A 27,915-nucleotide genomic window follows, 5' to 3' on the forward strand; every position below is an offset into this window, starting at 1 on the left:
TTCGGTTAATGTATTAATTACTGGATAGCCCATGGCATGGGCATAACTGGTTTGCCATGCTACTGGTATTTTAATTTACGGGGGGGACTGATGCTGCTCAACATATGGATGTACTACCCATTAGTGTTGATTAGACTTACGTTCCATAATAAATCTTGGAACCTAAGTTATATTTCGTACTTTCAAATCATTCATCATCTTCTCAATTTTTTTTATCACCTGTCTGCACTGATTGTGAACTTGCATGGTAAACTTTGCTCTGGTTGAAATATGATACAATGGTTTGTACAAAACTCATTAAAAAATGAAATCCTTTTTTTTGAACTGACTCAAAGGAAGCATATCTAGCACGACAAATTTGATGACAGCATCACTGATTCTGTCACTTGAAATGTTTTGTGACGATGGAAAAAAAATATTTAGTCAGAGAACAAATACCATCCAGATCCTGTTGTAGGTTCTTTCTTTTCCTGGTTCTTTTTGCTTCATAAGTGCTGAATTTGCCAGGATTACACAGCTTTGACTTACAAAATTAGAAGTCACCCTTGTTGGCTTCCAATCACTGGTAATTCTTTTCTTGCAGGCCTTACATGCTCCAGAAATTCGCTTTTTATTATCATTTATCACATTTAGCTTAAAATCAGTGAAAAAAGTTGCAACATTATCCAGTATTTCTTGAACAAAGTCTGTCATGTTTACAATCAAACTAAACAGTAAACAGGAACCAGAAGATGGAAGTTACATGCGGTGTAGGTAACTAGGTAAAGTGTGATTCAGAACTGAAAGTGGAATGGGTTGCTGCTGTAGTAAGATGGTAAGTTAATACACTGTTAGATTACTACATTTCAATCATTGGTAAATACATAACAGAAACTTGTTATGCAATTTTATTTCGATTGTAAAATATATCAACTTAAACTTCTAATTAAGACATTTTCATTAGAATTAGTTCAAAACACCTGATTAATTAGAATTAGATGGTTATTTATTCTAATTAATTAGAATTAGAAATACTGCATTTTCTAATTAAAACTTTTTCATTCAGAGCTATTATATTGTTACAGAACATCATGTTACATATGATAATGGATATATTTTCAACATATGCATCCTAATATATGGTTTTTAAGTCCCAAATTTTCCACTTTTGGAAATAACTTATCCAATATTACCCTCTCCATTATTTTCCACAACATGAAAGTAAACTTGGGGTGGGGTGAATATCACCTGCTAGCAGTAGATTCAGTAGTGTACTTACATGAGTTTGTTCTTTAGTTTATGTGGAATAGCTGCTAAAAGTACCTTTAAATCTTGTTTAGAGGTATGGAGTATTTTAGGGTTAGTGAGGTTTGTGTACTGATTATTATATATGTGGAGACTGATACTGAACAGGATGCATGAAGGGTTTACATTGTAATTGTATATTTTGGTAATAAGTAAAGTACTGAGAGAGTTGTGTTTGGTAAGATGTAGAGCAGGTTAATAATATGAGTAACAGGAAAGTTAGAGTGAGGCACTGTATCATGGCTTGGAGTGGGAGTTTAGGGTATGGGGTGTTTCATAGGACAACATATTCAGATGATAAAGAGTAGAGTACTGGTATTGCCAGCTATAGAAATTGGAAGATTTGAGAGGTTGATACTGGTTAGGTAGTTTTGACAGGGGAAGATGTTGGAGATCGGTAGTATTGTTCTATGGGTGGGTCAAAGTATTTATCAGTTCTAGTAAACGGGTGATGCAAGTGGCTGCTATTGGTTAGTAGGGTTTTGGTGGGAGGAAGTTGTTGTGGATTGGTAGTATGTTTGTGAGGGTGGGACTAGGGTGAGAAATAAATATAGACAAGGTGGTGTTGGGTGGAATATAGGGATAGGGTAGTGGAGTGAGCCTGAGCGTAGCAAGGGCAAACAAAAAAGGTTTCACCTAACAGTATTGCAGTTTGTCCAAAAACAATCTAATAAGATTTTGAAACAGAAATCCAAAAGAAGAGGGTACGATATCCTACAAAGTTCAACAGTATTTTATTTTAAAACACAAATTCAAATAAAAAATGTGTTTTGCATTTCCAGAGCCAAACAAAGCACACAATACATAGATGTAAGATTATAGTCCAGTCTCCTTCCAGAAATGCATGCAAAAAAGTTGAATGAGTGACAAACATCAAAAATATACATATGTTGAAAATAATATGCTCACCATATGTGATAAAATACCAAAAGAAATCCACTGACAGTCAAGCCATAAATAAAACAGCAGCCAGTTCTACTTCTCTGCAGAAAATCACAAACCTCCACAATAAAGTTCCCACAAAAGTTAGAACAGTAACTGGTCCATTAAGGCAAAAATATCAGCAAAACAGTGAAACAGTACTTATTATCGTACATAAGAAAAAGCACATAATCAGAAGAATCAAAATAGTGTTTCAAGGGTTTCCAATGCTGATGGTAGCAAGCAACATTACCAACAAAGCAAAGCACCAAGTTAATTCATGCAGAAACAAACTAAGTGAAACTTTTGCAGTTTATACTAGTAACCTCAAAACAAATCACAATTCAGAAAGCATTAACAATAATAAAGCAAAACTTTGTCCTCATTTTGTTCACTGGCAGCCATCTTAGATCCAGTATAACACTCTTTTGAGTGATGACTACAAAAGGCAGTGTGCGGTCAATAGTTTGTGTACTTAGTAATAGTCACTGGTTTTAAAAAATTATATTCTTGCATTGAGGATGCCTACAACCTCCCCAAGACAGCAGATTAGACTATAAAATGCTTAGTCTTGTACCCTAGAACTTCACCTTCAGGTCCAGGCTTGATTGTTAAACTACGATTATTGGCATTGGGTCTGGGACAAGGCAACAACACTAATGGTCATCAACAGTACACAGCAGCTCTGCCTAGCACTGCAGTAAGTCTTCTGCAAATAAACTGCTGCAGTACAAGGCTAAAATATTGCCTCTACTCTCAATTTGTGCCCATTGCAAAAGAGCTTAGCTAACAAGATCCACATATTCTACCAAATGTGAACCCTTAATACTGAAAATAATTTATCCACCAGAGTGAAACAGAAATGATCAACAAAATCAACATGCTGCCCTAGACAAAACATGCTGGATTTTATTTAAAGTTAAGTGCTTTTGTTCCAGTTATTATAGACCAGATGATATCACATGATTCTTAAAAACATAATAAAGACATAATATAAACATGAAACAAGCTTACTTTGCCTTACCTGTATACATGTGTATGTGTGTGTGTGTGTGTGTGTGTGTGTGTGTGTGTATATATATATATATATATATATATATATATATATATATATATATATATATATATATATATATATATATATATATATATATATATATATATATATATATATATATATATATATATATATATATACTGTATATATTCTTCGACTAAACATTTAAATGTTCATATTTTAATATTATAATAAATTCATTATATAACTACATTAAATAAATGAGTAAGTAGATGTACCCAAGGTACTTTTAGAAATGTCCTTAAAACAAACTAAATACTCCTAAGTGATATACTGATATGCTTCAAATCCAACCAAACCCAGTTACCCCCAATGAATATGTAGAAATGTATACCATCACACAACACTGGCATGGAAACAGCTGCATAGATGCAGCTGTACCCCATTGGAACAAGTGTAGGACAACCCCAGAAACAAACCCACATGGTGGAACCAGAAGCAGAGCTGGCTTAACCAGCTTCCTGTGCTGGAACCCTGAATCAGAACCCCACCACCCCTCAGCTCTTCAAGTGAAGAGCAAAAGCACTTTACTGTCTTCCTCCAGCTGTTGTATTGAACAACAAAAATAAAACAAAAAACTAAAAAGGCTTTCTACATTGTAGTAAGCAGTTTGCTAAGTTCAAAAGTAAAAATCTCTCTTTTTTTAACTAAAACCTGTGCAGTTGCTACAATTTATCCTCTCCCTGCATTGAGTGCTACTGTGTTCAGGTTTTAGTTTAAAGAAAAACATATCTTCTTAAAAACTGTAGCAGACTGCTTACTACAAATGTAGCAAACAGTTGCTACAGTTAATACCCTGACTGCATGGAGCACTATGGCACTCATGTTTTTGTTAAAAAAAAAAAATTCTTCTTAGAAACTACAGCAAACTGTTTGCTCTAAATATAGCAAACAGTTGCTACAGTTGATATCCTGCTTGCACAGAGTGTTTCAGGGTTCAAGTTTTAGTAAAAAAAGAGATTTTTTTGTTTGTTTTACTTTTAAACTGTAGCAAATTGCTTGCATTTAATTCAGTTTAGACCACACACTGAGTGCTACAGTGCTCAGGTTTAACCGCAAATGCAATACCGGCTTTTAAATACTGGTATTGCTTTACAGATCAGGATCGAGTGGAAAGACTTATGGAATTAATCAATCAGGATATAGGGAACCTCCAAACACTGGACTCATCTCAGTTTGGATTCCTTAAGGGCAGGTTATGTTTACTCAACCTGGTGGATTTTTTTGAAAAGATCACTAAAGTAATGGATGAAGGCAAAATGTTACATAATACGTACCTCAACCTTGTCAAAGCTTTAGATGCAATTCCTCACTCAGCTATAGTAGAAAAACTAAGTAAACTGGGAATAGACCCCTGTGTCACTCTCTGGATTGCCAACTGGCTCACAGATGGGACACAGATAATCAAAATGGGGAATCACCAGTGGAGTTCCCCAGGGTTCGGTGTTGAGACCTTTCCTGTTTGACATCTACTTTTCTGAAGTAACAGTCAATGCCAAAGGGTTCTTGCTAACTAAGTTTGTAGATGACTTGAATCCCCAAATAACTTAGCCATCCTGCAGGAAGGTTTGTCTCAAATAAATAATTGGTGTCAAAATCATAGTCTGAAATGAAATGCCAAAAAATGTATTATTGTATCCTTTGGAAGGTCATCTACCCCAGAAACTACCATATTGACAATACACCCCAGGGAACTGTCCCAGTTGTTTGGCATTTGGGAACTTATGTGCACACTGACCTATCTTTTGTCCAACCTGTTGTCTCTATTGTTGTAAGAAAGTCCTCCTATATTGCACAGCTTATAAACAAAGGATTTGCATCTAGATTTAGGGATGTCATAGTCCCCTTTACTTAGCCCTCATTAGACTAATGGTTTGTATCTGTTCAGACACATGCAACAACTGGAATGGCCGCAGAAATACCTTACTAAAAGGATACCAGGCCTAAACAACATGTCCTACATGGACTGACTCAAAGTCCTGTCCCTATACTCGGTATTCTACAGACTGCTGCAAGGTGACCTCTGTTTGTCATACAAGGCATCCTCTGACCCATTACTGATGGATTTACTGCACATAAGCAAGTCAAATGTGATCCGATATACTCAGTCTAGAGATAGAAACTGCTTCTGCAACATCAACAGAATGGTTTGGAAGGACAAGTATATTTTGCAGAGGATACCGCTGCTGAAGGAACAGATACTTCCTTCCACATATAACAAAGTTCATCCATGTCCATTTCCAAGTGCAAATTAGATTTATGGATGGGAAACAGAAAATTTACCCCAGGACTGCCCCATGTACTACTGATGGAAAAAGGCAGCTCCTAAATGCTTTATCCCATCCCCTCAAATTATCTATGGTATGGTCCCAGTTATTCTCATTAGGGGTAATATATAATTATTGACCATGGAATGGGTAAGGCCAATCTATAACCAAATGGGATAGGTTATTTTGAGCACAAAAAGGGAACATGGCCAGGCTTAAAATGGCCCACAAAGGCAGTTAGTCTAGTACTTAGCATGTCCCAGGACCCCCATTCCACATTTTTGGAAACACTGGGAAACATAAAGGTCCTACCAAACACCCTAATATTGGGTGATTTCAATTATCCAAACATTAACTGGGAGAACTACTCAAGTACTAACTCCCTTGCCCAACATTTCCTAGAATTTATAAACTCAAATGCCCTGGTTCAACTGGTCAACACTCCCACCAGAGGTGACAACATATTGGACCTGGTCATCACCAACATGGGTGACCGGTGTTCCACACCGGAGGTCAACCCCTCGCTGGTCATATCTGACCATAAACAAATCACTTTGGATATCCACATTCCGCCCCCACCCCCGGACAAGAAAACCACAGTGAAAAAACTTTTCAAAAGCAAACATCACGTTACTTAAGACCGAGGTGGAAAGTTTCAAAGCCCCCATGCTGAAGGATAATGCTGTCCAAGCTGCAAAATTATTTGCTAATGCATTCTACGGGCACCTACAAGAATGCATGGATCATACCATCCCAAGCAAAACCAAGACTCACTCCCCCAAGAAAAGGAAACCAGTCTGGTGGACTCCTGCCATAAACATGCTACACGATAGAAGGAGGAAACTAGTACAGAAAAGAGTAAAACCCCAAGAAGGGAAGACATCCCTGATCAGTATCAGCAAGAAACTACAATCCCTCATAAAATCCCTCATAAAATCATCCAAGGCGAGCTTTGAAAGAAAAATTGCCAAGGACTCCAAAGATAACCACAAGGCATTCTTTAGCTATATCAAGAATCTAAGTGGCAATGCTCAGATCTGCTCGGAGTTAGTGCAGAATGGCACAAAATACACTGAACCGACTGATATCGCCAACATCCTGGCAGACAGGTTCAATGCAAACTTCACCCCCCTCTCACCACTAAGAGGGCCCTTAACCATACCAGAAGAATGTAGAGTCCCTGAAATCACAGACACTCTGGTTAAAACAGCCCTCTCCAAAGCCAAAAACACAGCATCAATGGGACCGGACGGTGTCCAGACTGCATCCTACACAAGCTCAAACACACTGTTCAAACTCAGCCTCTCCACAGGCTACGTATCCATAGAATGGCGCACAGTGGCGGTTACTCCACTCCACAAAGGTGGAGCCACAACAGACCCCAGGAGCTATCACCCTATAAGTCTGACTAGCTTAGTCTACAAGGCTATGGAGTGCATCTTCATGAAACTTATTAACAGAGACATTGGGACCCTCCAAACACTGGACCCTACCCAGTTCAGCTTTGTTAAGGGCAGATCATGCCTCCTAAACCTGGTGGACTTCTTTGAGACAGTTACTAAGGGTATAGATGTGGGAAAGGTGGTACACACAGCCTACCTAGACCTCACAAAGGCCTTCGACACCATTCCCCATTCTGGTATTATAGACAAGCTCAGCAGCCCGAACATAAACCCCTACGTCACAAGATGGGTTGCCAACTGGCTCATGGACAGAACCCACATGGTGAGAGTTGTAGGAACTAGGTCCGACTCTAAATCGGTTACGAGTGGAGTTCCCCAGGGCTCAGTCCTGGGACCCCTCCTGTTTGGCATATACTTCTCAGAGGTACAGGCAAGCACAGGAGAACTATGGCTGACCAAGTTCGCAGATGACTGCAAACTAGGGGCTATAACTGACACAGACATCCTCCAAAAGTGTCTCACTGAGACGGATACCTGGTGTCAAAATCATGACCTCAAGCTAAATGCCAAAAAGTGCATAATCATCCCCTTTGGAAAAAACAAAGCACCCACAAACTACCACATAGGTGGTAATCCCCTAAAAACGGAAGGTGTAATAAGGGATCTGGGGACCCAAGTAGATAGTAATCTCACCTTTGATAATCACATTGCCAAAGTGGTTAGAAAATCCTTCTACATGGCCCACCTAATCATAAAAGGGTTTGCATCCAGATCAAAAGAGGTCATTGTGCCACAATACTCATCACTCATCAGACCCATCATAGAGTACAAAGCCCCGTTTGGGATGTACCTTACAAGACACCTGAAACAGCTAGAGAGACCACAGAAGTACCTCACCAAGAGGATCATTGGCCTCAAACAGATGCCCTATGCAGCTCGACTGAAGAAATTACAGCTGTACTTGGTTGTATACCGCCTACTCAGAGGTGATCTCTGCCTGACATACAAGGCCATGTCCAACCCAGAATTGATGGACATGCTCCACCTAAAGAAAATCTTATCCCCGTGAGCCACACGCTCTATGGATCTAAACCTCACCAAAACAATAAATAGGATGTGCTGGAGGGATAGATTCCTGTCCCAGAGACTTCCCATGCTTTGGAACAAGATCCCAATCTACATTAGGCAGAGCTCCTTGGTAACACTCTTCAAAAGAAATCTTGACGAGTGGATGGGAAACAAAAGTTTACCTCGGGGATCACTTCAGTGGCTCTGCTGGACAGAGGCACAGGGAACTAATCAAAGGGGGTGACGAAAGCCAACACATTCTGGCTAGGCTTATAAATGCCTTTGGGCAGATAGCCTAGTACCTACCTATGAACCTATGAACCATGCCTAAATTACTGTGTGTTTATATCATTCTGATTTACTCTGTTTTTTTTTTGTTTTTTTGTTTTTTTGCAGTCTCCATTTCAGCTGTGATATATTCATATAGACTGCACCTGAAATCAATGAGTTATGATTAGTGCTGTACCCCAGTAAACAAAGATTGAATGAATGAATGAATACATAATACATCAAGGGCGGCTCGTGCTATAGGACTGCAACCCCTCCCCCACCTGTAGAAGAAAAGAAAAGAAAAAGAAATTGCGAGTCCCGGAACTTCACTCATGTGTGCTTGGAGTTCCTGGTACTCACAGAACTCCAGACTGCTGTGTTAGGCAGCCCAGATAGGGAAGAAAGGCATTTCTACCCTGCAGCCCAGAAGTCTGTGGTGATGACCGTACAGAATGGAAGGACACCGGACTGCATCACTTGCAGGCTGGAGCCTCCAGACTATTCTCGTGGGGAAACCAGCCATTAGCATGCGCGGGCTAAGAAGACTGCCTAGTGGATTCGGGACTGCTGCTGCCGAGGAGGAGACTGCTTAGCGGATTGAGGTACGGTGTGTGTGTGTGTGTGTGTGTGTGTGTGTGTGTGTGTGTGTGTGTGTGTGTGTGTGTGTGTGTGTGTGTGTGTGTGTGTGTGTGTGTGTGTGTGTGTGTGTGTGTGTGTGTGTGTGTGTGTGTGTGTGTGTGTGTAGGCATGCATATGCATGTATGTGTGTGTCTGTGAAGTAATTAGGTCTAAAAACATATTGTTTATCGCTTAGAATATAGTACTTCTGAATATATTCCACAATCTGCTCATGTTATTTTTCAAGAAATTTGGTAGAAGGGCACACCTTTCCTGTACTTTACAGCCCCTGTACTTTAAAAAAAAAAAAAACACCAAACCAGGCATTTCCAAGGGTCAGCTTCCATTGATTTCTCCTGTCCACCTGGTGAATCTGGGCATACTGGGCAATGCAGCAATTGCCTCATGTACACAGACAAACCTCTCCTCCTACCACCCAACACTACAACCTGTGAGAGATGCACTTACATAGCCAAACTGGAAGCAACACTCTCTCCACCCAAGATTGTGCTAGACAGTCAAGAGGAGAAGGTTAACACCCGCACTACACCTCAAGCAACACATAGCCCTTCTAAATTCACACTACCAACACTCACACATGGCAACACTAAATCCACATATGCAGAGGCCCTTAACTGTAACCTGCCCAAACAACAAGGACCTCCGAAGCTGAAACGCAAACAAACACCAATCACAACCAAAGTGTCACATAGCTCACAACACCAGTGTGCCACCCAGCAACAGCCCCTAAGGCAAGCCAACGTACCTAACACTTTAATCATAGGTGACTCTATAGTCAGGCGCACTGATGTCCCACTCACCAGGCTGAACAAGGAGAAAATTACAGTGAGCTGCCTGTCGGGTGTCAAGATCCGCCACATAACTCATGCACTCAAGTCACTCCACAACAAGTACAAATATGACTCTGTCATTGTCCATGTTGGAGTGAATGACTTGAGACGTACCACCCTCGACTACATGAAAAGAGACATGGAAGAGCTCTCAGATCATGTGGCTCAAGCAGGTATGACCCTAGCCCTGAGTAGCATCTTGCCTTTGCCCAGAATGATACCACAATATAAGGACAAAATGATTGACTTCGACAATTGGCTAAGCTTCTGGTGTCATTCAAAGGGGATCCAGTATCTGTCTGCCTGGGATGACATGATCGACAGACCACAATGCTTTGCCAGAGATGGTCTGCACCTGTCACCCCTGGGTTTCTGGTTACTGGCTAAGGCTCTTGCCATCACTATAGTGCATTTTTTAGGCAATGTTCAAAGGACAAAACCACCACCGTAACGGGTACAAGCATGCCAAATCTGAAGGTAATGCTACTCAACGCTCGAAGTCTAAACCTCAAAATGCACTCTCTCGAGGCACTCCTAAAAATGGAGAACATCGATATCTGTGCAGTAACTGAGACCTGGTTCAAGGCTCCAGAGAGCACCCCTGCAGTACCAGGCTACAACTCTTACCACACTTTTCGGTCACCAAATCAGAATCGAAACGCTAAAGGTGGAGGAATGTCCATATTCATCAAGGATATTCACACCACCAGGTTAGTTGCCCAACACAATGCATCTGAAATTCTCCAGGTGCAACTAACACTAGGTAAGACTGCAATCCAAATTGTAGCTTGCTACAGATCCCCACCATGCCCCAAGATTCTCACTACACCTTTCTAAACATACTGGAAAATATTAATATACAACCAAACACCCTAATACTGGGTAATTTCAACTACCCTGCCATTAACTGGGAAAGCTACTCATGTACCAACACCTTTGCCTAACGGTTCATGGAATTCATAAATTCCAATGCCCTGGATTAACTAATCCATAGTCCCACCAGGGGCTCCAATATCATAGACCTGGTCATTACCAGCATGGGAAATTGATGCTCCACACCTATGGTCACCCCCTCGTTGGTCAGGTCAGACCATAAGCTTATCACCCTTAACATCCACATCCCAGCCCCCCCCCCCCCAGTAAGGAAACCTCTATAATAAAAACTTCTCCAAGGCGAACTTCATGCTACTCAAGTCAGAAGTTACAAACTTCATGACACCCATGCAGATGGGAACTGAACGTTTGACTGCTGAGTCCTACACTAAGGCACTGTACGAGCACATCCACTCATGCATGCCCAAATATAACCAAGATGCTCTCCTCCAAAAAAAGGAAGCCAATCTGGTTGTCCCCTGCCATAAACAAACTTTACAACAAAAGGAAAAAACTGTTGCAGAAAAGAGGAAAATCCCAGGATGCAAAACACTCCCTTACCAGCCTCAGTAAGAAGCTGAGATCCCTCATAAAATCCTCCAAAGCTAGTTATGAAAATAAAATTGCCAAAGATTCCAAAGACAACCACAAGGCATTCTATAACTATGTCAAGAATCTAAATGGCAATGCTCAGATCTGCTCTGAGCTACAACAGAATGGCATTAAATATACTGATCCCAAGGATATTGCCAATATCCTGGCAGATCGATTGAGTGCCAACTTCACCCCCCTCTCACCCCCTAAGTGGCCCATCTCAATACTGGAAGATTGCCAAATTCTGGTAATAATGGCCACACAGGTAAAAAACGCACTCTCCAAAGCTAAGAATACAGCATCCATGGGACCAGATGACATCCCGGGCTGTGTACTACATGAACTACAAAATGAACTGGTACCTCACCTAAGTGTCATGTTTAATCATACCCTCACCTCAGGCTTCGTGCCCACTGAGTGGCGCCCAGCTACAGTTATCCCACTCCACAAGGGGGGATCCACCTTGGATCCCGGGAACTACCGTCCCATCAGTCTGACGAGCCTGATCTGCAAGGCCATGGAACGTATTATCATGGAACTTATAAACAAAGACATTGGAAACCTTAAAACACTGGACCCCATCCAGTTTGGGTTCGTGAAGGGCCGATCTTGCCTCCTGAACCTTATTGACTTCTTCGAATCATTCTCCAGAGCCATGGACGAGGGTAAGGCAGTCCACACAGCCTATCTGGACCTCGCCAAGGCTTTTGACACCATCCCCCACTCTGGAATCACAGCTAAACTTACTAAGCTGGGCATTAATCCCTACGTCACTCGATGGGTTGCCAACTGGCTTACTGACAGAACCCACACTGTAAAAGTAGCTGACAGCTTCAGACAAGTGACAAGTGGAGTACCTCAGGGTTCAGTCCTGGGACCTCTCTTGTTTGGCATCTACTTCTCTGAAGTACAGGCCAACACTAAGGGACTCTGGTTAACAAAGGTCGCAGATGACTGCAAACTGGGAGCCATTATTGAATCCCAAATGATGTGGATACTCTACAAAAGGGACTTACAGAAACAGATGCTTGGTGCCAGAGCCATGGGCTCAAGCTCAATGCCAAGAAATGTATAGTTATCCCCTTTAGGAAAAAACATGTACCCATGAATTAACACATAGGTGGCAGTACACTAAACACTGAAAATGTGATAAAAAACTTAGAGACACAGGTTGACAGTGATCTCACCTTCAATAACCACATCGCCACAACAGTCAGGAAATCCTTCTATGTAGCACACTTCATCACTAAGGGCTTTTCATCCAGAAAAAAGGAGGTCATTGTCCCACTGTACTCATCCCTTATTAGACCCATTATAGAATACAATGCTCCATTTGGTATGTATCTCTCAAAACATCTGCAACAACTGGAAAGGCTGCAGAAATACCTCACTAAAAGAATCACAGGTCTAAAGCAGATGCCCTATGCTGACCGCTTTAAAAAACTCCAGCTATACTCTGTCACATAGCGTCTACTCTGAGGCAATCTCTGCTTAACATACAAGGCCATGTCAAACCCAGAGCTGTTGGACATGCTACACTTAAAGAAATCCCACTCCCTCAGAGCCACATGCTCCAGGGATCTAAATCTTGTCATCACAATAAACAAAACATGCTGGAGGGATAGGTTCCTGACCCAGAGACTCCCCAAACTCTGGAATAGACTGCCCATACATGTCAAGCAGAGCGTCTCTTTGGCCCTCTTCAAAAGGAACCTTGATGATTGGATGGGAGAAAGGAAATTCACCCCGGGGATCACGTCAGTCGCCCTAGTAGACAGGGGTCCAGGGAAGTAAATAGTGTGGGAAGAAATAGCCAGGGAATTGTTATGACTAGGCTTGTATAGGCCCTAGGGCCGATAGCCTAGTACCAACCTAGGAACCTATGAACCTATGATTGGTTAAGACTTTCTTCAGTTAAAAGATATATAGAAAGTGTGGTGTGATTGACCAAAGAAATTATCACAGGTAATTTATTCAGTAGAAAAGTGTACAATTAGAAACTTCAGAAGCAACCAAAATATGCTCTAGGTGGAAAGAACAGGTCAATCCAAAACAGAATCTAACTAAAAAAAATCTCATAGTTAAGATAATAAATGCTGTCTCTATAGAGACTGACAAGGAAAGACCCATAGTTAATTGCATAGTGACAGAAACAGGTATACAAGAAAGAAAGACCAGACAACTCCTACAAAGTAAAAAGGAAACAGGAAATTAAAGAGAGTCATAAGCTTTTCATGCTCTACCAAAGCAGACAGCCTCTCAGAAGAAAAATCAGGATACTAAGTATAGAGAAAGCAAATTACCTACTAAAATAAACAATCTTTGCTCTGGGAAGAAATAATGCATTTTGTGAGTTGTTTTTGAAAAAGATTATATGAAGAGGAAAATATAAAATTAAAGAGAAATTGTATGAAGACATAAGACCTGTACCTTTATGTATGGGAGAGGAACCATATCTTGATGCAGACATAGCTGACTTACAGATAAGCTATGCTAGATTGTAAAAAGGCCCTGTAAGATGATAATATGTTAAGTGCAGCTGGAGGCAATATAGCAAGACTAGAAGGGGGGCAATTGAACAGACCAGCCCTATTTGTTTAGTTATTTATTTGTTTATTTATTTATTTACATTTGTTTACTAGGAAAGTCAGACTAGGTCAAAAGCCTGTTTTCAGCGGAGGCCCAGGGAGAAAAGCTCCTCAGAAATATAAGCAAAATACAATAATTAGACAGTACAATAGTATACATATAGTAAGATGCAGAATACACATCATCCAGTTAGGCTATACAAAGAAGTATTCAGTACTGTTTGCTAGTAGATACAAGTTCAAAAAAGAAAATCACGCAGTCATTTCAGAAAAGATCACTGTGAGAATAGAAAAATTAGTACTGTGTACATATTAAATAATAGTTATGAACAAATGAGATCTCCTTTATGTATATATATATATATATATATATATATATATATATATATATATGTTTTACCAGCAGTAGTAACACTGAGGAGAGAAGAAAATGAGGTAAGAAGTATGGTGAGAGATTTATAGATATCTTGTCAATCAGGTTTGGCGCAGGAGCAATGCCAGTTTTTGGATAGATGTTCAAATAGTAGTTGTTCGAAACTGGTAGATTCAGGTGTGTTTTGGATGGTGTGGGGTAGAGAGTTCCATAATTTGGCTATTTGATTTGAGAATAAGGCTTCACCGAGAATGTTGTTAGGTTTGTTTACTGTGAGCAAGTTTCTGTCTGCAGATTTTAAACTTCGTGGACATGAGTAGGGGACAACAAGTTCCTTGAGGGAAGGGCAATTGTCAAGATGGAAGATGATACTGTGTGTGAATTTAAGTTGGTAGAGATGGAAAAGGTTAGTTAGTTCAAGCCAATTTAATTTATGTAGAGCAATACAATGGCGGGTTTGGTGGGGAAGGTTAGCTGTGAAGTGGGCTACTTTGTTGTAGCAAGTTTCCAATTTGGTTAAATCTGATTTTTTTAAGTTGGTAAAGGGGGGAAGCATAAAGTAGCATACAGTGGAGGAAGGTTCTGGATATGGCTTGTCTGGTATTGTCAGTAGGGTTGCCAGCTGTCCGTTTTTTGACCGGACTGTCCGGTTTTCAGTCAAATTGTCTGGTTAAAAAAAATCATCAAAACCGGACTAGTGAAGTCCATTTTTTTTTTTTTTTTTTTTTTTTTTGCAGTCAGGAGTCAAGGACTGAAAAGTGAAAACTGAAAACATACTATATGCAATGCTGTGCAATTACCGGTACCGCCGCCCGCCGCTCGTGTTCTCTCCCCTTGTCCTTTAAGTACAGCTTATTAGTCATCAATCAGCTGCTCATCATGCATGCGTGCTTATTCCACCATTTACCAGTGTGGAATGGAAATAATCGCGCAGAAATTTTAAGCAGCACAGTTCCAGCGTGAATCGTGATTGAAGAGGTAGTTTTCATTCTGTTTGATAGCTTTGACTACAGGCTAGTAGCACTGTATGTTGCTATGTTTGTTTGAAAACCAGGGAAATACCTCATCTGAGGTTTCCTGTGTAAAAGCTGTGGTTGCATGCTTATGTATGTATTGAAATAAGTGACTTGCTAGGTGCTCATGTTTAGATTTTGTACGGCACTATATGTACCTTGTCTGGTTGCATGTTTTTAATGCTGTCTCATAAGAGTCAGAGTCCGTAAAGTTTTTATTTTCTGTAATTGGTTTTAAACATTTAGAAAAGGGCATCTAAATGTTTTCTGTGCTAAAATTAGGTGGATAAAAGGTGTGGGTAGAAAAGTTGTATTACTACTTCACAATCACAGGCTATAATCCTAAGGTTTAAAAATCAAGTTTGTGTATAAGAGAAACTCCGTGATCCAGATACAGGATTCTGAATTAATGAGCACAGCAGACAAGTTGCACTTAGTTTGACTAGTATATATTTTGCATCTGTTTGTTAAAATTAGCAGTGTAATCTTGGGTTGTCAAAATTTATGAAGTGTAAGTGTTTCATTGAGCTTATATCAAAACATCAAATGACACAAACGTCAGGAGTCCGTGCATTAAAAACAAACATCATCTCCCAATCCATCAAAATAAGAACAAGTGTTCGCCCCTGCAAAAACAACTGTATTTGTTTCACCTCTCGATCCCTCAAAACAAAAATAAATGTTTTGCAGAGGGATAACCCCCCTGCAACTATTATACCCCTTTATATTTTCTAACTCTCAAGATCACAACAATGCAGGAGAGGGTAAATCACCCTTACCTGCAGTATTCTGTGACTTCACGTGCCCACACTCACAGCATATGTAACCAAACTACCTAAAAACACACACAGAACTGGAAGCTGCTCTATTGTAATACCAGCTTTAAAAAAGTATGGAAGCACAAAGTATCTAACCACTTTTGAAGCTGATGATTCAAGGTCCATTTTGCTTCTGGCTGCTGTTTGTGTTAAAGTGCGAGTGTGTACCTCTCAGCTGTTAAAGATGTTAAGTGTCATATTATAGCTCAAATTTTTGATTTATCCCTTCTGTATTCTGTAATTTTGTGAAATGAGGTGATGATTTATAGTCAACCCATAATGGTAGTCACCAAAGTCACAGAGTTGTTTTAATTGAGAAAATGTGTATCCTTTGAAGTACTGTTATTGTCCCAACTTTTAAAACCAGAAATATAATTTACAATAATTATTTATTATTTTGCCTCTATTGCTGATTCTGGAGATAAGGAACTGAGAACTGTTTGGCAAGATATGTTACAGCTTTTGAAGCAGTTACTTGGCTTCCCAAATAGTACTTTGTTATCTGCTGCAGAAGGTTAATTATAACAGTGATACTGAAGAACCTGAAGTTATTTTTCTCTTGATTTCAGAGCACTGTCAACATCTTTCCTATATTAAGGTGTTCATAAGTAGGTACTAGGCTATCGGCCCTAAGGCCTGTAAAAGCCTAGCCATAAAGATTCCCTGGCTTTCACCACCCAAAATTATTTTCCTGTGTCTCTGTTGAGCAGAGCCACAGAAGTGATCCCCAGGGTGTATTTCTTATCTCCCATCCAAGCGTCAAGATTTTTCCTAAAGAGGGCTAATGAGGTGCTCTGCTTGACATAAATGGGCAGTCTGTTCCAAAGTATGGGGAGTCTCTGGGACAGGAACCTATCCCTCCAGCATGTCTTGTTTATTGTGGGAAAACACTGTACAAACTCCATTTTTCTGTTTCACAAAAAGAAACAGACTATCAGTGTTTGTTACAATTGGCTGATTTACTATGCTTTTTTACAGGAAAGCATAGTAAATCGGCTGAAAGCAGGCATCCGGAACAGAAAAAGAGGGCGTTCCCATCAGCTGATATCACAGTGATGTCACAAAATGGGCATGGCATTGATGGGCGAGTGGGTGGGAATGGGTGGAGTTATGGGTGATGCGAGGGGCGTGACCTTAGTCCGGTTTTAGCCACAAAGAAATCTGGCAACCCTAATTGTCAGTCAGAAATGGCTTGCTTCTGTACAGAGAACCAGGTTTAACATGAACTTTCTTAACTGTGATGGCTACATGTTAACTGTGATGGCTAAGTGTTACTCAGATCTGAGTTTGTTTTCGATAGTCATACCAAGGAGTTTTGTATGCTCAACTGGTTGGACGACTGTGTTGTTTGCTGAGAGAATGGTGAAAGGAGGGGTGGTAGGTGATTGTTTGTTACTGTAAATAGCATTAACAGTGTCTTTTGGGGGTTGAGGATTAGTTGGGCTACTATTTGGAGGTCTGGTAAGGTATCTGCTGAGCAGATTAAACCTGAATCATCCGCATACTGAACAACTTTAGTGTGTGTTGTGGATTAGGCTAGATCATTAGAGAAGATGGTGAAAAGAAGGGGCCCTAGTATGGCCTTACTTTTAGCTAGGAAATGATTTGCTGTACAGGCTGATGGAAGATTAGTAAGTGATACTGAACCAGCTGTTGTTTGCAAAGCCCTTTAGAACAGTTGTAATGCAGGTAGCACATAGCCACATTTTGGCTGGTCATTCAGAGATTAATAAGACCAGGACCTGGATTTTAGGAGAACCTTCTAAATTCTCAGTAACAATGTCTACTCTGAATATAGAATACTCAGAAGTGTAGCTAGGGAGGAGAAAAGGGGCAGCTCCCCAGGTACTTGGTATTCGGGGTTGCAGTAACAGCATTCATTTCTATAAGGTATTTCTGATACTGCTTCTGCAGAAGTTAATCTGTTGCTCCAGTGCTTTGTGGGCCATCTAAGTAGGAGTTCGTTTTTTTTAGAAAAGGGCTTTTCTTTCTCTTTATGTTGAGATGTGGATGCGTGTTGGGCACTAGGGCCTGACTCCTCCTTAAAAGAGAAGAGAGGAGTGCCGGATTGGAAAATTACTTTTTTTGCCAGATTAGGGATTGGCACTGGATACTAGATGAGACAGCTATGGTTCATAGGTTAGTACTAGGCTAACTGCTCTTTTGAAGCCTAGCCAGTTACCCCATGTGAGAATCAACCCTGCACCTTGTGTCTTTAAGGTAAACACCTTAACCATTATGTCATCCTTCTACCCTAAAATACTTAATGCAGACATGACCCCAGGTTCAGTACTTGGCCCACTCCTATTTTCACTCCATCTATGACCTTCCACTGGAAGTGTCAAACCTCAATATTATAATGTATGCAGATGGTGTTGTCTTCACTGGATTTAGTAAATCTCATACTAATCTGCAACCGAAACTCCAACAAACTTCAGTCATCTTTACAAATTACCCTTTTGTAAAATATTGCCTGTTAATCTTGAAAGACAATGCAATGCTTTTCCCAGTTCTCATAAATTAGCTGCACCTTCTTCTCTTTCCTTGAAAGATACACAAGGAAATGTCACCCCTAACATTACCAAATAAAAAAAGCACCTCAGACACTCTGGATCCATTTCTCACCTTTAATATTTACACAGACAAAATCATTCACAAGGTACTTTCTCAATTAAAGTTGTTCTACAGGATTACTCACCTTCTTTCACCACCTGCCCATGCAGCTATAACTACAGATGTTCTGCTTCTCAAGTTTGAATATTGACTACCATTACTGGCATTTTATTCCTCCCACAATACTCAGAGATTATAAATTGCTGAAAATAAAATGTGTAGATTTATTCTGCTTGCAGATCCAGTTATTTATCAGTATAATTTACTATATTGAAACTGACTGATGGTTATGAATAAAGCTAATTTATTGCTAGGCTCTCTGTTCATTAAAATCTAAAAAGCCAGCCATTTCCCTCCAGTGAAGGTGAGGCTGCCATTTAATGATTGCAGCAATACTCTGAGAAGCAGCCAAAATGATACTTATCCTTACCCTTAAGCTCTACCAAACCAGTTTGGGTGAAACTGTCTTCCCCTGGCTGGGTCCAGTAATCTGGTACCACTTACCTAACAACATTAAAACCAAGAAATGTTAAATGTCTTTAAACAATCACTAAATGAGCATTTCCTGCTGGAAGCCTGATGCAGCTATTATCAAGACAATGGTGCAGTAGTAGCATTGTTGCCTCACAGCAAGAGGTTCTCCAGTTAGATTCTCTGCTGGGGTGCCTTCTGTGCGGATTATGCATGTCCTCCCTGCATTTGTGTGAGTTTCCTCTGGGTGCTCCGGTTTCCTCCCATGTTTGAAAGACATGCATCTGGAGCATTTATCCCTGGGCCTCTGCTGAAAATTAGCTTTGTTCCAAGTCAGACTTTTTCAGTTAACAAATGTTACATAAATTAAATAAATAAAAAATAAAAATAAAATAAATATGTGTTACAAAAAACAAGACTTCTGTTTGAAAGGAGACTGAAAACAGTTGCTGATTTGGATTATTGTGTAATAGCTTTGTAAGTATGTAATTAATTGTAAATCTGATATAAATAGCATTTAACCAAAACTATATTTGTCTTTAGAGCAATTATTATAGTCTTAAATGCTTTGGAAAAATGAAATGCTTTTGTCTGTCTTAAATGCCCCCATTGGATCTGCTGTTGTCCTCCATTTAAACTATGTAATTAATTAATTTTCACTTCTCTTTCAGCCTAGGTCATGGTTGATAATGGTCAACAGACTAGCCTACATGCCCAGTAAACAAATAATAAATAAACTTCATAAGATCATAGATTCATAAGTACTAGGCAATCAGTTTGCAAACCATTACAGCGTCTAACCAATATTACAAGCATAGCTAATGCACCATATTCAAAAGTTCCCTCTAGCCTCAACAGTACTTCTGTACTAAATTCCCAGAATGTCAAAGGACAGCAACCAACTCAGTGTATTAGATCCCTTTGATACTCTTGTCGATCATGGAAATCCTATTTGGATGGATAGCGATGGACATTGTAAACCCACTTGTAATATTGAATAAGGACTAACCAGTAAATACTGTTAATCACTTCTTCCAGCTTTTCCCAGTTAGGGGTCGCCACAGTGGATCACCTGTCTGCTCATGACTGGCAGTGGTGTTTTACAGTGTCAAGTTGCCAGTCCAGTGCCCAACCTTCCACAGGAAGCACACACACACCTGCACAAACACCTAGGGCCAATTTAGAGTGTCCAATCCACCTACTGCATATCTTTGGGATGTGGTCGGAAACCGGAGCACCTGGAGGAAGCCCACGCGACCACAGGGAGGGCATGCAGACTCTACACAGAAGGCACCCCAGCCAAGAATCAAACCAGAGAACCTCTTGCTGTGAGGCAGCAATGCTAACTGCTGCACCACTGTGGCCACCCAAATACTGTTAATCACTGATTAGGCTAAACAATTTCCTCATTAATAACCCCTATAGACAGTCAATATAAATAATTTTATCCAAGAAGACTGCAAAGAGTGGCACTGCTCAAAACCAATAAATCAAAATGTAATGCCAAAACCAAAGACTGAGTTCCACAATTAAAATTCACTCGAGCAGGAGCAACCAAGGTTCACATTAACGCCTTTATTACAAACCATATATCCCTGTGGTTTATACAGGAAATCCATATACAATCCCCCCCTGTTACCCCAGCTAAAAAATTTTGAAAATGTGCTGATAGATGGAGTAAGGAGAAGGGGTAAAAAAACATGGGTTAACCACAATTTGAGTATGGAAGAAACGTCATGTTTGGAAGAATTGAGTAACAATAATATGGTCAGAATCATGAAACCCGACAAAGGAGGGGGGATTGTCATAATGGATAAAATAATATATGATGGTAAAATGAACTCCATTCTGAGAAATGACAAAGTGTACACTGTGGTCTCCCTTAATGAGATTAACATAGCGTACAAATATATTGATAGTATGCTTCAAGATTTTCTTAATGAGGAAGTTATAGACAACAAAACATTAAAATATTTGGAAGTATGTAAACCTAGGTTGGCAACAATATTTGGAATCCCAAAAATCCACAAAAATATGGGTAACCCCCCCATTGAGACCCATGGTGTCAGCGGAAGGTGCTAAAACAGTCCCAATGGCAAAATTTGTGGACTACAAAACAAAACACATATGGGTTAATAACCCAGTTATACTTAAAGATTCTTGGGATTTGTTGGATAAATTAAAAACTACTTTGTACTCAGAAGATATTCTTTTTATTACTATCGATATTGTTGATTTATTTAGTTGTATTCCCCATGAAGAAGGGATGGACCTGTTTGAGGAATGTGTCTTTGGTGATAAAAGACTAAGACAAATAGACAAAATAGCCTGTGTAGCATTTATGGACACTGTACTAAAATATAATTTCATAACATTTGAGGGAGAATATTATCAGCAAAAAACAGGGGTATCTATGGGGGCAGCGTGTGCCCCCACATATGCCAATATAGTGTTGTCAAAATGGGAGGAAAAGTTTGTAACAAAATCTGAATTTAGCAAATATTGGCTGTTGTACCACAGGTTTTTGGATGATATTGTTATTTTCTGGGTTGGGGGTCGTACCAGATTCCTGGAATTTATTGAATATTTAAACCAAACTACAAGTTTTTTAAAATTCACTTACAGTATAAGTACTGAAACACTTAAATACTTGGATGTAGAAATATATAATAAGAATGGGAAGTTTGAGAGCAAAGTATTTAGGAAAGATACATATGCAAACTCTTTTCTACATTATAATAGTGCTCACCCCTTACATAGTAAAAGAAATATTGTTAAGGGACAGTTTGTAAGGGGTTCGAGGATGACTAGTAATGAAGAAGACTTCCTTTTTGAATGTGAGAAGTTAGAAAAGATGTTTATGGAACATGGTTATCCATTACTTTTTGTGCAAAATATTAGAGATGAAGTAGAAAGGGGTAGGAATGAAAGGTTTAAACCTATCATAATTAATGGAGTTCATGTAGCTGAAATCATTCCAAATAATGATATAAAAAAGAAACATCTGAACCAGGATGTATATAAAAGAAGTCTAGTAGTGGAATATAATGTCTCTAAGCAAAAACTGAAGGAATTTTTGAATAAAGAATGGGAGAAATCCTCTTCTCTTACGGATATAGATGAAATAAATAATATACAGCCAAAAATAGTTTACAAAAATTCCCGGAACATAAGAAATATACTGGAAAAGAATTTTCAATTTACAAATAAAAGTAAAAATCAAGATAGAGGGAAAAAATAGGAACATACAAATGTGGCAGGTGCCAGCAATGTCCTTACATTATTAACAAAGGAGAGGGATATGTGGAGAGTAGAAAGAGGTGGCTGAAGAGTAGTGGTTTCTATAATTGTGAAAGTAAAGGAGTGGTTTACCTTGCTATTTGTCAAAAATGTCAGTCCTTCTATGTGGGCAAAACAGAAAGGTATCTAAAGAGAAGGATATACGAACATATATATGACATTTCGAGAGGTAAACACACTAATGCACTTTACAAACATACCATGAGTTGTACAGAGTATAAATTAGAATTTTTTGTATTGGATCTAATTAAACCCAACACAAGAGGTGGCTTATGGGAGGAAATCCTAGAAAGTAAAGAGCTCTGGTGGTAAGTCAACCTGGATGCAAATACTAAACCTGGTATGAATGAATTTTTAACTATTACCCCACTACTCAAATTGAGAGCCAACAAAATATAATAAAATATAATAAATAGATAAATTTAACATATAGGACACTAGAGGGCGTACATGCTCCATGTATAAAAACATATATAGTAAAATAGTTTACTTTGATAACTGTAAAACTCCCATACATTTTTTAGACATTTACCATTCTTCGTCTATACAACTAGGTTAAATGGTTTTAATTTCTAACAAATTTTTTAAAAATCTAAATAACAAATATGAATTTTATAAATAAATTCTTATGATTTTTAAGTATTTATTTATACATTTTTATATATTTTTATATTTGAAAGGTATTTATACATAAATAATTATATATTTAATATTTTTATACACAATGTTTTATATATTAATTAACAAATGAAGTAAAAGGTGGTTAGGAAACAAAGCACTTGACACTTTAGAAAAATAAAAACTCAACACTCAAACACTTTTTGAATAAGGCAGTAATGTTAATGAGATAGGGTTTAGGGGGATGATCAATGTGGAATGAAATCATGAATATTAATGAGAAGTATAAAGTGATTAGTTTATTCAAACCTTAAGAAATGTTTTTATTGGAGTTTGGATAATTGTGTTAACAAGATGAATGTATTTAAACTAAAGGAATCAGTTTTAATTTGTCTGAAGAAGTCCTTGTTTTAGGACGAAAACGCGTGGGATATATGTTTTGTAATAAAGGCGTTAATGTGAACCTTGGTTGCTCCTGGTCGAGTGAATTTTAATTGTGGAACTCAGTCTTTGGTTTTGGCATTACGTTTTGATTTATAAATAATTTATACCAACAGAATTAGTGCTACTTTTGTCTAGTGTAAGAATCCCTAGAGAAATTCTTATCGGTCAAGGTACCCACTCAAGTCCTGACAAATGCATGAACTTTGGTAATATTTTAAAGCAAAATAGCTAAAGACAACTATCTAAGCAGGTACAGAAATCATGGAATTACAAAGTAATTGTAAAATTGTATTTTTGTAAAGAAAAGAGACTGATAACACAGCAGAAGCAGCATAAAACTTTGGCATTAATATCTGTTTGCATGGTTTCCTTCCTTCATGCACATGCTCTTTCTCATGTCTCATGTGCATACATACACACACACACACACACACACACACACACACACTAAGACACACAGCACAGCATCCTAACGGTCCTGTATTTCAATGAAATGTTCTCTGTTTGGAAAATAGGTTAACTGTGAAAGAAATTACTGACAAGATTGCTACTGATGTGCTAAGGATATTTTTGTTTTCCAGGATTCATTATGAAGATACCAATTTGGGGATCTCCAGCAGATACACAATGTTTTACTGATGAAATTTACTGGGAGGTATGTGAACTTGTTTCATTTTGCTTCAGTCCCTTTCTGTCTAGTAGTGCTATATGCTTCTGGATTGTACTTCTTTATTGTAAGGAGCTTTATCTGTAAGTCTTTTTATGTCTGTGTGTTTCAAATGCAAAGGAGGTCCTGACATAGCTACTTGGGGAAAGGAAGGTATTGTCCTGAGAGCCTGTGGTTGCTGTGTTTACTACGTAGCAATCAAAGCAGTTATGACATGCCATAGAATGCACTGTGGTGATACTCTGAATACCTTCCTCTTCTAGCATATGCATACTTATTTCAGTTATAGAGCAGCACTCAGGAACCTTTGGGCTTCTCAGCTGTACTTATTTTTGATGTCCACACCTATTTTCAGGCCTAATTTACCCCTGCACATAATGTGGTTATTTTTGAAGATATGCCTTTATTTTCAGTATTGATTTTAACCCTCTTTTCAATTTTCTAAATCCCATCACACAAGATTTTTGAAGATGTTTAGTACACAGAAAACCACACCCACATCTTACATTTCACACTTTCAGAAGCAAAAATAAAGGAATTTGTGAGGTAGACCTTTTGCAATATCATTCATTAAAGTCTACAGATTTTACATGTTGTCTAATAATATGCACATTTTTGTCACTCAGGTTTTGAAATGTGTGTTACTAAGTAGTATCATACATTCCTCGTGAATGTAAGGAGAGTTATGTGCTATTTAATATTCAAATTTTATACTGATGAGGTATCCAGATATTTGGCTGGCTGTGCCTGCTTGTCAAGAGCTTTTGTACTATTTTCAATGACTGTAAATTGAAAGGTACACGAGGCGTTCACTTGCAGCCATACTGTTTCTCGTAGGCCTGCACTTTTGCTTTCTTCCTGCTCCTTTCATTTTGCTTTTGGCAAATCTACAAATCCGACACTGTTTTTAGTTGTATCATGAAAAAGAGCCTGTACACAAGAATAAAAAGTCATGAATGCTACTGTGAGATATGCTTCTAAAGCAGATTATATAAAGACTACTTACTTAAAATGGACCTTAACCAAGAGAGGCACAGGAATGTACACTGTGCTAAAATTCTCACCTCACCTCATCTACAGGAATCCTCCACAGTATTCTGGAACATTTATGATGGACACTTTCTTTCCTACAGATTATTTTTTTATTATTTTATTGTGCTCTCATGCAGTCAATAAACTTTTACTGTCTGTGTGATCTGATCTCGTTGCAGGATTTAGACTGCTGAGTATTTAATTTCAGCTTGTCTCCCTTCTTCTTACATTTGCGCTATCTGATTTGATATTGATACCATCACACAACTGTTCTGCTATGGAACATTTAAATCAGCTTTTCTCAATAATGATTGATATTGTAATCTGTCATACATTCACTTCTGAATCACTAACAAGAGCTGTATTGTAATTCAGTCTAAAATAGCTTTAATTTCTGGTAGTGCTTTCACATTTCAGCATAACAAAGACCTAGTCTGGCACTATTGTAAAGGGGCATATGGCTGTGAGTTGCTAAATTAATTTTTGTTCGCTTGAACTAGGTTTGATTATTTTGTTGTTCTCTTGCATACTATGTGGTTCTCAGTCAACAACCAGTAGATCCTGTACCACTTCTGCGTTTCAGAAAGATACTTACTGTTACCAGACGAGGAGTTCTGTGTAGATATCGAGTTGTGCAATGCAGTTCAAAAGTAATTATTATTTAAGGAGGAGGCATTTAACGCATCACCTTTTAACTACTTTAGAAATCTGTTCATGGAAATGATAATGCTGGCAAAGAGAGTTGTTTCATAGGGCTGGTCACAGAAGTCTCAGGTAGAAGTAGTGTGAATGATACATGCATGCGAATATGCACATCCATATAGGCCACGTCATAACATCATGAGAATTGCTGCAAGCCACAATAGCTGTCTCACAGTAATGTTTTATTCATTAGTAAGGGGAGAAATTGAGGGTCTAGAGAAGACTGAAGGGGAAGACCAATCAAGGACATGCAAAAGGATAAAGGAAAGGGAAGTAATCAAGTGGGGAACAGAATCAGGAGTACACAAACAAACAAAATACAGATAAACACTAACAGGACAGATACTGACACATAAGGATGGGTTGACAATGGATATATGCATATACTGACAGAGGGAGGACTGGACAACAAAAAGGAGAAGGAGGTGGACACACAAGGAAGGGGAACATCATGATTGGGTATGGGAATGTGGTCTCAGCTCCTGACCATACTGCCTATGGCAGGACCCATGAAGTGGTCAGTCACCACCATGACTGCCCTTCTTGCTTGGTTATGCCTCAGATACCACATGAGTTAGAAGGCAGTGCCTGGCAGCAGTGTGGCTTTGCAAGTCATACAAGGACCCTCTTCTGGTGGCCAGTACAGGTTTTAAATCAGTGCTGCATAAAATATCCTATTGTCTCTTGCAACTGTTGCCTGATATTGACTTGTAACCAACTGGTGGTGCCACTAGAGTAAACTACAATCCCCCCTTCAAGTGTTGACCAACTGAGAACACCACCAGGTGCATCCTCCCACCACATAACCTCTGTTACCTGAGGAGAGGCAGAACTAAAGGCAGATAGTGAGATGGCAGGAGATGGATGGGTATGATAGCAAAGTGTACACCAGTGACTCACATCAGGCACAGCTGTGGCTGACACTGCGGAAGACAATGATATAAAGGGAAAGAAATAAAAAAAATAAATATGATAAAAGAATGATAGTAACATAGAAAGAAAGTGAGAGAAAACAGCTCTGTCCTGCCTGTGTCTGCGAGTCAGCCTTGCAAGTACCTACAGATGAACCAAACAGCTGGTAGATATGTTTTTATGCCAGGGCCATTAAAAATGACTAGCTATAGATTGTTACATTTCTCTGTAGAAACATGCGCTTACAGGGGTGGACCAACATTGCACTTATTAAAAATATGCACCCATGCATCTGAAGAGACATCCCATTCTCCTCTGATACAGGAGCTTGATCTGCAAAATTTGCTCCTGAGCTGAAAAAAAATAACAAGACGTGCAAGCATTGATTTAATGCCCTACAATGGCCCTTTAATCTTTGTCTAAAGTGAAAGACCACTGCCTTTCCCTTTGCATATTTACCGAACATCTCAGGACTACTGTCCCTGACCTCTTCTTCCAATGGTGTAAAAGGTCAAGACAACACATCTACAGGTCAGTATAATGGTGCCTGCACTGCTCATCAGAGTGGTAGATGTCAGTAGCAACAGTCATCAATCTGGCAAGGATGTGGCAGGCATCCAAATTATATTGGGGACTCGTATAAAACTCCCTCAGCAGGCAATCAGAGTTGACTCTCTATATCGGGTACAGAAATATTTTACTCATTTTAGTGCACTATCTGAGAGCTTTGCCACACTAAATAACTTCAGAAGGCATAACCATGTAAAAGGTCATAATCCAAATTAAAAAAAAAAAAGGGTTACCCTCTTGCATGTTGCTACAGTAGAAATGTGAAATGCAATTTTGGGCACTAGTTTAGCATGACAAGGTGGAGGTGCCACCACCATAGATTAGCACAAATATACATGGCACTGACGGATGTCGCTAAGGTGTGAATTGTGACATGTAAGGAGTGTATCAGCAGCACAGTACCTATATATACTTCAGTTTCTGGACTTTACCACCTCTATGGGGCATTATATTATAACAGATTTCTCCACATCCCCATGAGGGTCATTGACCCTCCCGCATATGTATTGCACTTCACAGGTACAGGAAGTATGTGAGTGCATGGTACTGAACAAGCCTTCTAGTGCA

General features: G+C 39.2%; 1 protein-coding gene across 1 annotated transcript in view; it reads left to right on the top strand.

The window, feature by feature from the left end:
• The window catches only part of RHBG (Rh family B glycoprotein), a 371,751-nt gene that overhangs the window by 293,318 nt on the left and 50,518 nt on the right, over positions 1-27,915 (top strand). Inside the window, exon 9 of the mRNA XM_044079784.1 lies at positions 24,047-24,120. Within this exon, the coding sequence (XP_043935719.1) occupies positions 24,047-24,120 (74 nt within the window). The remainder of the gene's footprint in view (positions 1-24,046; positions 24,121-27,915) is intronic.

This window comes from Protopterus annectens, chromosome 8.part0, assembly GCF_019279795.1.
Source record: "Protopterus annectens isolate FY-2018-M chromosome 8.part0, PAN1.0, whole genome shotgun sequence".
In the NCBI taxonomy this organism is placed as follows: Eukaryota; Metazoa; Chordata; order Ceratodontiformes; family Protopteridae; genus Protopterus; species Protopterus annectens.